Source organism: Mandrillus leucophaeus, unplaced genomic scaffold (genome assembly GCF_000951045.1).
Source record: "Mandrillus leucophaeus isolate KB7577 unplaced genomic scaffold, Mleu.le_1.0 Scaffold322, whole genome shotgun sequence".
NCBI classification, from domain to species: domain Eukaryota; kingdom Metazoa; phylum Chordata; class Mammalia; order Primates; family Cercopithecidae; genus Mandrillus; species Mandrillus leucophaeus.
In genome coordinates this window covers 950,632-961,383 of record NW_012103388.1, presented here as the reverse complement: position 1 = coordinate 961,383, position 10,752 = coordinate 950,632, and the positions used below count along the sequence as shown (strand labels likewise).

Below are 10,752 nucleotides of genomic sequence, written 5' to 3'. Positions count from 1 at the left end.
AAGAATTCTGTAACAAACAGCCTACACAACATGCTGATTACTGAACAGTTAATTCTAATTAACTTGGGCATGGCAAGAGAATTTTGATAAAGTCCTAGAATACAAATATAGTCTGCTTATACTGGACTAACTTATACAAAAACCCACAGCATAGTCTCCAGACAAAACAAGAGAGTCAAAGAGATCTAATTTAAAGAAACAAATGAGAAAATTAAAATCACAAATAATTTATTCTTCCGTTAGAGTTGATACAGTTTTAAATAGCAACAAAGTACACAGTGGTGGAAAATTGGCACAGAACCTACAAGCATTTCAATCACAATAAGGCTGTCCATGCTTTATCTGTTCAAACTTGATGTCCATTTTCTACTGACTAAGTTGAAAGAAAAATCCTATTCTGGCCAGGCACGGTGGCTCACGCCTGTAACCACAGCACTTCAGAAGGCCGAGGTGGGCGGATCACCAGAGGTCAGGAGTTCAAGACCAGCCTGGCTAACATGGCGAAACCTCGTCTCTACTAAAAGTACAAAAATTAGCCGGGTGTGGTGGCAGGTGCCTGTAATCCCACCTACTCAGGAGGCTGAGGCAGGAGTACTGCTTGAACCCAGGAGGTGGAGGCTGAAGTAAGCTGAGATTGCACTACTGCACTCCAGCCTGGGCAACAAGAGCAAGACTCCATCTCAAAAACAAAAAACAAAAAACAAAAAAAAAAACACACACGCACAAAAAAAACCCTATTCTGACCTTGAAACACACAAACACACACTCTCACTCTCTCTCTCATACACACACAGAGACCCACTGAAATTCCTCCTTTGATTACAGTATGTTGAGAACAGTATGTTCTGTTTATTCAAATTTATGGCACCCCTTCTGTTTTGTTTCCAGTTAGAAGCGGGAAAAACCAATTCAATTATAAAGAATACATCTTACTCCCTGGGCATAGGCAACTGTGATGAAAATAGCAACTTACCTTTGGGCTAGATGTTTTCAGATTATGCTTAAATAACCGTGGTTAGACATTTTTCAATGCATGCTTTCCTGCCCCACCAATCTCCCTGAATTCAGCTAAAATAATCAGGCAAAGGACAGTCTCAAATAATGATTAAAAATATGCCATGCTAATAAACAAGGTTATCTAGAATGCAACCTCTGTGCTTTAAAAACAGATAGAATAAACCTCATCAATAAGCATTTTCCTAAATATCTCTTTGTGTTATATTAACCAACATAGAAAAGGGAAAAACATAAAAGTGTCCCTTTATAAATGATATTATTTCCAAATAAGAAAGTTGAAATAAAGGTTTGTAAAGTCTCCTAAACTATTCTGTTCAATAACCAATTATCCCCTCAATGTTACAAAATAAAATTACTGGATCAATGTTAACTCTTCTTTGATATCATTTATAAAATGTTTTGATATTACTAAGTTCCCTGATAACTCAAACAAGGTAAAATTAACACTTTCATTTTCAGTTATTGCTATTTTAGAAGAGGATTACCACTTTCATTTACATGAAACTGTTTTACCAAAGCCTCCTCAGATCCAACATAAAGTAATTCTTATTGCCTCACATTTTAAAACAGTATTATAAATGATCTTTATAAAAAGGTTTAATCCACAAAACTGGAAGGCTTTTAAAAAATGTCTTTTTACTCAAAACTGTATCACAGTGCCCTTGATTATCTAATAGATAAAAGGGATTTGAATTTCCTCTACGAGAACAGAACAGTGGACATATGGTGTGCTTTGTCTTCCCCTCACCTTTATCTTTATAGCACATCATTTTGAGACCAAAACAATCAAGCATCTACCATGCTCCAGTCCACATCAACAGAGGATTTCTGATTCTGTCCAGTGCGTAGTGTACCGCCTTGCATATTCACCACATGAAATAAACATAATATACAAAATATTGCTGCTGTAAAAAGTGTACATTTCCCTCTTCCCCTTACAAAAAAATCTGTGGAAAAGTATTAAATTCCCTTACCCTTCATAAACATACAAAGCTGTTCACACCTTTCAGTCTGTAACAGTCCATTTGAAACACAGTTCCAAAATCATTACAAATTGGTTATGTCATTGCATTTTCTGTCCAATGTTGCCATCTAGAGTAGAAATGTGAAATCAAGAGTATTTTTGAGCTACTAAAGCCTTTTATAACTAAACCACAAAGGCTGCTTACTGATGAAACAGCCACTTATCCACAAGGTTTTTCCAAAAACTAGATGGAATGGAAGGATCTCTTCACAGGGAGGTGTCCACAGTGCTGAGGTGACAATATGGCTGCTAATAGATACTGGCTATTGGAATGTAAGTACTTTTTCACTGCTGGTAATTTCCATACTGTCCCTAAAAGATAAATTTAAAAATATAATTAGATAATAGTTACAAACGAATCATTTCTAACATTGTAATACCACAAAAAAGCGGCTGTACCTACAATAAACAAATTTTTTTATATCTTTAGGTACACCGTATCACCCTGTAATTTCTTCTGATATTATATTCAATTACAAATGAATTTCATAGTCCAAAATATGCTAGGGATTAGCAAATGAGCCTAGAATAATACTTGTCAGGGTGGGAACTTAAATGTTTAGTGAATTTTGTTGAATGAATTGAGCAGGTATTGAGTGAGAAGTTCTAGTTCTAAACTCTGATGTAATATATATGGAATGGAATATATATGTATGAAAATATATGGAATGTAATATACATATATGAAAATGGAAAGGTATGTGGGAGGTAAAAGGTAAAGAACCTTCTATCCATACTAACATATTTGAGCCTTTCCTTGAGGTCAACAAAGTGTCAGTAGAGGTATTTAGACAGGCCACAGGGACATAAAATCAAGGAAAGTTGGTTTTTTTGTGTTGCCTGTTTTGTTTTTTTAATAAGGTAGACTTGAAGACCCTCAGGATGACAGGATGAGAGAGAAAGAGAATATAGATAAAAAGGACACAATGAAGCAGCACAATTCTGTCAGTGGGGGTGAACAATGTCCAGTATACATCTGTTCAGGTTAACTTTTAGAGAAGAGAAGCAACATCTTTTCCTTTAAAACAGAAGAACGGTAGAAAAAAAGGACATACTATGAAATATGTATTTCATTAAAAATTTCTTAAATGTGTTTAAAATAAATATTCATAAAAGCACTAATTTTCAAAAAGCATGACTCACTGGAAGCATATAATTAGTTAACTGTTTCCTTTGGCTAAACAACTCCCTCTCCAAGTCATAATATAACTTGAAAACATTCTACACTTGAAATACTTCTCTACCATAAGAAACGGTACCCTAAAAATCTACATTTCCACAGAAGTAAATACACATCACAATGTGTTGAATGTCACCATAGATATGATGGAATAATGAATTAAACAGAAATAAGGATTTTTTGGGGCTGGGCATGGTGGCTCACACCTGTAATCCCAGCACACTGGGAGGCCAAGGCAGGTGAATCACTTGAGGTCACAAGTTCAAGACCAACCTGACTAACATGGTGAAACTAAAAATACAAACTAAAAAGACATAAAAATACGTCTTTACTAAAAATACAAAAATTAGCTGGGCGTGGTGGTGCACACCTGCAATCCCAGCTACTTGGGAGGCTGAGGCAAGAGAACTGCATGAACCCAGAAGGCGGAGGTTGCACCACTGCACTCCAGCTTGAGCAACAAAGCGACTACATCTCAAAAAAAAAAAAGAGAGATTAGGGATTTTACACTAGTGTGTTTTACAAAGTTATATTCAGTTAAAGTCAATGATCATCTTGAAGGATTTATGGATAAAATGACATCATGTCTAAGATTTGCTCTAAAATACTCTGAAAAAAATAGTGTAGGGGGCAGATAAAACAACACTGGCAAAATGTTGATAAACTGATGAAGTTGGGTGATGGGTACACAGATGTTCACTATACTACTCTATTTTATGTGTGTAGAATAAACATAATAAAAGGTTTAAAATAAGAAACTTATTGCTTAGCATACTGGAGCTTATTATTCCATTGTTAGATTGTCTAAATATTAAATCTGAGTTTAAGTCCCAACTCTATTGCTAACTTCCGATTTGAGTCTAAAAAAAGCTCTGTTAGACTCAGTTTCTTCACTGAGCAGTGGGAGAGTAACATATACATCTCTGGATCACAATTTCCCTTCTGTTAATGGCTACATTAATTCCTGTACCTCATTTGTTTGTTATGATGCTTAAATCATAACAAACATGAGAGGACATGAGAAAGGGCTTTTTAGAATTATAAATCAGTGACTCTCAGTGCTGGAGGGAAATACTCCCCTAGTCAATGTGTAAAATGAGATGCTAATGATGAAAGTGAGTTGCAAATATAAATGATGTGAAAGCAGAAGAGAGGTTAAGAACCACTGTACCATAATAAGCTATAATTTATCAACTATATTATGAACTACTTGAAGAATGAGATCAGGTCAATAATGTATACCAAATAAATTATATCCAAGCAACTGTGAACACTTATGGAAAAAATACTCATCATCATCATCATAAATATGGAAAACAAGACTCAGAAATTAAGTATAATTACAAAATAGGTAAGTTCTCTAAGTCTTAGCAAACTTAGGAGAGTTCAGACAGGAAAACGTTAACACAGCCTAAATTAATTAGAAAAATATTCCCAAGAATGTGGGAGCCTTGAGAGAATACTAAGATCTGAATAGCAGAAAAAAGAAAAGAAAAGGGGGTAATTCAAATAGAAGCAACAGCTGAAACAAAGGCACAGAGGATAAAATATAGAATACTTAGGGAAATGAGAAGAAAGAATACGCAATAATGAGGAGTAGAAGCTAATAATATACCCCGATAATAATACCTTAGTATGTGTCACACATTGTAGTAAGTGCTTTGTTTCCATCTATAATCTATATAGTAAATATTATCTCCATTTTATAGATGAAGAAATGGAGGCACTGAGAGTGTATGTAATTTGGCCCATACTTGATCACAATGCTAGGACCAAACAAAATCACAATCATGCCTAAAAAGGTAAGCTGTGTATCTGTAACCATTAACAAATTCCAAGGTGGCATTAAGGATTAAAAGTATGGGTTTTGGAGCCAGAAACCAATTTCTAGTGCTAACGTCACCACTTAACAGCTTCTTATCCTTGGGCAAGTTGCTTAACCTCCCTTGAGTTTCAATTTTATCATCTCACAAGGGTAATTATAATCTCTATTTTAAAAAGTTACTCAAGAAGAAAAACAGGAAAATGCTCTGTGAACTACTCAAGTACTCATTAACAGTATGGGCGGCAGTGTGGTACACAGTGAATAGAGCATGGGCTTTCAGCACTCAGCAGCAGTCATGCAGCTTCACCATTCCTCAGTTGTGTCATCTTGAGTAAATCACTTGAACACTCTAAGCCTCACCTTCTCTCTCTTTGCTTCTTCAATTTTTAAAAAAATTCCTCTGACTACAGTATAATTTTAATGGGAAAGAAGACAGTATGGAAGACCCTGCTGTGATGAAGATGGGAGATGAACACGGTCTAAACTAAGCTAAGGGAGTAGGTTAGAGAGAAATGGCTGGATTCAAAAGCTTTTCGAAAAGAAGATCAATAACATTTGTCATTTATCAGAAAAGGGAGGAAAACAAGGGACATTTAAATATCAAATAGGCACTTGGCATTCTAGTTTGGTGATATACTCCTCTCTTTGATATAGAATACAGAAAAGCTTTGTCAGAAAAAAATACAAACTTATTTTGTTTCTGTTACATCTAAGCAGAGCTGGCGAGTAGGCATCTGATTTCCAGAAGAGAGATCCAGACTATAAATAGAGATTTGGGAGTCAACAGCACGGTGAATAAATGAGAATGCCTAGGCAGAGTATATTGAATGAGAAAAGTCCCTAAGGTAGAAACCTGAGCAATACCAACATCTTTACATTTCTTTCCTTCATTCTATTTATCTAATCAGTTTAAAATCTTAACATTATCCCTTCACAATACATTTTAGGGGTTTCCTCTTATCTCTGGTCTTGTGATCATGCATTCAAATCTAGAAAGTGATGGCCTTATTTACTCAGTGGTTTATACTTTATTCACCAATATTTATTGATTATGTCCTGTGCTCTACTAGATGACAGAGACTCAACAGAAATAAAAACAGACAAAGCGATGCTTTTAAAGAGGTTACATTCTAGGGAAAGAGTATGACAATAAACAGTAACAATCTGTCAAATGAAGAGAAATGTTGAAAAATTAATGCACATTTCTATTCAAGATGGATTTATTTGGCAACCTGAAACAATATTAAAAAAAAAAACTACACAAAGCCTATGATAATCATATTCAAGACACACAGGACAGAGCCAACAAAGGACAATGATCCCTCAGACATGGTAAACAAACGAGGCCAGCCCTCTGATTACCACAGCTAACTGCCTTGAGAGTTTCCAGTCTGCAGTACATGAAGGGGAACTGAGGCTAAGTCTGCCAGATGTTCTGACTTAAGGCGATAAGGCTTAGAGTCTGGAGAGAAAAAGGTAGCTAGAGTTTACAGGACACAGTACTCTAGAAGAAAGATCTGCCTAAAGAGACAACTCTGGAGATCTGCAGAGGAACCCTCCTCTTATTCAGCATAGTACAGATATGCAAATGTGTGAGGAAAATACCCAAGGCTGAGGCAAGAAACACCCAAAAGGATTAGGGGAAACAATACTTGTTTGTCACGTAGGAACAGAAACAGTGCTTATTCCCATCTGCCAGAGTAAAAAGCCTTACAATCGAAAGGGCACTGGGCAAAATACCCAAAAGGCTCTTACCTTACCAGTGATGAATATTTAGCCCAGGACTAAACACTGCTCTTTGTCCTGCCTAAATATCTTAAAAGCAATTTCAGAAAGTTCAAACTGTTTGTAACTTACTAAACTGAATCCCAAAGCAAAACTTAAGAATATTTCTAGGCATACAAATATCTTCATAACCCAACAACATAAAATTCACAATGTCTAGAATTCAATCAAAGATTATCACACACACAAAGGAGGAGAGAAAAAAAACCTGATTAAAACTGACCCTAAAATGACACAGATTATTAGAGTTGGCAGAAGAGGATATTATAAGAATTATACTTGTATTCGATATGTTCAAAACAATTAAGGAGAGACACGGAAGATATTAAAAAGACCTAAACCAAACTTCTAGAGATGAAAACGACAAAGTCGGAGGTTAACACTCAACAAACTCCAAGCATAAGAAACATGAAGAAATCGACACCAAGGCATGCTCTCACCAAATTGCTCAAAACAATTTGGGCAAGAGAGAAATTTCTTCAATCAAACAATTTGATAAAGGGAAAATCTTAAAAAAAGAGAAAAAAGACATATTAACTACAAAAGAACAAAGATAAATGGCAGCAAATGTCTCCTTGGAAACAATGTAAAGAAGAAAAGAGTGGAACATCTTTAAAGTATGGAAAGGAAGAAAAGCGTGGAGAATCTTTAAAGTATGGAAAGAAAACCAAAACAAACTGTCCACCTAGAATTCTATACCCAGAGAAAATGTTTCAAAAATGAAGGCGAAATAAACATTTTTTTTCAGACATACAAAAGCTGATTATTACCAGTACACCTGCATTTTAAGAAATGTTAAAAGTCCTTCAGGCAAACAAAAATGATACCAGAAAGAAATATGAATCTACACATAAATAATGAAGAGCACCAAAAATGGTAACTACATGGGTAAATTTTAAATTTTTTTCCCTTACTAGTTAAGTATCTCTAAATTATTTTTCTTAGACAAAAATAAATTCAATATACTGTGGTATTTATAGCATATACAGAAGTAAAATTTATAACAATAACATAAAGATCGAGAAGAAAAGCAGACTATCTTATGGTTCTTGCACTATATATAGGCATACTATCATTGAAGACACTGAGACACGCTACATAGATGAATCTCGAAAATATTAAGTAAAAAAAAAAAAAAAAACCACCAGTCACAAAACTCCACATACTGTATGATTCCATTTATCTCAAATGTACAGAATAGGCAAATCCATAGAGACAGAAAGTAAACTACTGTTGCTGGAAAATCTCCAAATATTTGAAAACGAAATTACAGACTGAATATTTATGTATTTAAGGCTGAGTAGTTCAAGGGGAATGAGGAGTGACTGCTAACAGGTTTATCAGGTTGGTGAAAATGTTTTAAAATTAGAGGGTGGTGATGGTTGCACTTTTTTTTGAAACAGGATTATTAGCTCTGTCACTCAGGCTGGAGTACAGTGACACAATCACAACTCACTGCAGCCTCAACCCCCTGGGTTCAACCCTCTGCCTCAGCCTCCTGAAGAGCTGAGACTACAGGCACATGCCATCGTGCCTAGCTAGTTTTTTGTAGAGGTGGGGTCTCGCTTTGTTGCCCAGGTTGGTCTTGAACTCCTGGGCTCAAGCAATCTTCCTGCCTCAGCTTCCCATAGTGCTATAATTATAGGCAGGAGCCACCAACCCCAGTCTACCTTTTTGAATATGCTTAGAAACCACTGAATGGTATACTTTAGAATGGTGACTTGTATGACATGTGAATTATGTATCAATAAAGTTGTTTTTGTTAAAAACATGAGAAAAATCAAAGGAAGGTAGAAAAAGAGGAAAGGGAGAACAAAAACCAGATGGGACAAATAGAAAAAATAAAGATGATATACTTAACCATATACATAATCACACTAAACATGTCAAAAATCCCAATTTAAAGGCAGCAATCGTCAGACTGGATTTTAAAAAAAGCAAGATCCAACTGACTACATATGCTGTCTACTTGAAATATAATTCAAATATAAAAACACAAATATGTTAAAAGGATGAAAAAAATATTATTCTAATACTAATCAAAAGAAAAGTGGTATTGCAGTATTGATATTAGACAAACTAGATTTCAGAGCAAAAAATATTAGCAGGGATAAAGACAGTTATTTGACAACGGTAAAGGAGTAAATTCATCAGAAAGATTTGAAAATCTCCAAATATTTGAAAATAAAATTGCACACCTCTGATGTGTCGTGGGTCAAAAAAGAAATAAAAAGTGAAACCAGGGTGTATTTTGAACTGATTAAAAATAACAGAATCAGATACAGTTTAAGAGTACTTAGAACTAAACATCTATATCAGAAAGAAAGACAGTTCTTAAATCAACGGGACTACAACTTCAAACTTAAGAAACTGGAAAAAGAAGAACAAATAAAATCCAAGCAAGCAGAAAAAAAAACAAATAATAAAATTCTGGGCAGAAATCAAAGAAACAGAAAAGCAAATGGGCAAAAGGCAATCAATAAAATCAAAAGCTGCTTTTTGAGAAAAATCAATAGGTAGATTAAAACTAGCCAGATAAATGAGGATAAAGAGAGAAAACACACATTATTAATATCAGAAATGAGAAAGGTAGTATCACTATATAGAGATATTAAGTGATGATAAATTATTCAACAACACAGATAAAATGGACATCTCCTATGAAACATACACAAAACATTTACTCAAGAAAAAACCAGATAACCTGAATACCCCCTATATTTCATGAATTAAATTTATAATTTAAAAATTTCTCACAAAAAAAACTACAAACCCAGATGGCTTCACTGGTAACTTGCAGCAAACATTTTAGAAAAAATAATACCAATTTTCTGCAGATCTTTCCAGAAAATTGAGGGGAGGAAATTCTTTCCAACTCACTCTATGAAACCAGTGCTACATCAATAACAAAACCAGACAAAGATGTTACAAGAAAAGAAAACCAGATTCCAAAATTTGTCATGAAAATACAGATGTTCCTTGACTTACCATGGGGTTATGTCCCAATTAACCCACCGTAAGTTGCATACATCATGTAATTTATTAAACACTGCACTGAATGACTGTATGGTTACTGGAAGTAGAGCTTCTACTAAATGTACATCACTTTTCACAGCATTGTGAAGTCAAAAAACACCCGTAAGTTGAACCACTGTTAAGTCAGGATGCATCTGACTGGGACTACAGGCACATGTCACCATGACTGGCTAGATTTTTATACAGGTGAGGTCTCACTTTGTTGCCCAGACTGGTCTTGAACTCCTGGACTCAAGAGATGCAGATGCAGAAATTCTTAACAAAATTTTAGCTAATCAACCCAACATATAAAAAGAATATACATCATGACCAAATGGATTTTATCATGACCAAATGGTATGCAAAGTTGGTTTACATTTGAAACTCAAACAATATAATTCAAAAATTAGCAAACTAAAAAAGGAAAACCATAATTCCCTCAATAGATAAGGAAAAATCATGTGACAAAATTCAACATTTATTCTCAATAAAAATTCTCAGCAAACTAGAAACATAACACCTAATAAAGGACAGCTACAAAAAACCCTACATTAATATCTTATATAAGGATGAAAAACAGACAACTTTCCCCCTAAGATCAGGAACAAGACAAAAGATGTCTACTTTCACCATTTTTATTTAACATGGTATTGGAGTCTCTGGCTGAGGCAAGCAGGAGGGTGGGGAAGGAACATGGGGGAGTATTCAGATTGAAAAGGAAGAAGACTTTCTTTATTTACAGACAACATGATTTCTATGTTTGAATATTCAATGAAATCTGCAAAAACACTACTAGATGTGTGATTTTAGTAAAGTTATAGTTTTGATAAAATATCAATACACAAAAATAAGCTGGCATTTGTATGGACTAGCAACTAATAACTGGAAATTAAAATTTTAAATAAT

General features: G+C 34.7%; 1 protein-coding gene across 6 annotated transcripts in view; it reads right to left on the bottom strand.

The window, feature by feature from the left end:
• Positions 1-211: 211 nt before the first annotated feature.
• The window catches only part of SS18 (synovial sarcoma translocation, chromosome 18), a 73,697-nt gene continuing 63,156 nt past the window's right edge, over positions 212-10,752 (bottom strand). For all 6 annotated transcript variants that reach the window (XM_011988050.1, XM_011988049.1, XM_011988052.1 and 3 more), the window contains one exon: positions 212-2,353. In XM_011988050.1, coding sequence (XP_011843440.1) covers positions 2,327-2,353 — 27 coding nt within the window. In that variant the 3' untranslated portion in view covers positions 212-2,326. The remainder of the gene's footprint in view (positions 2,354-10,752) is intronic.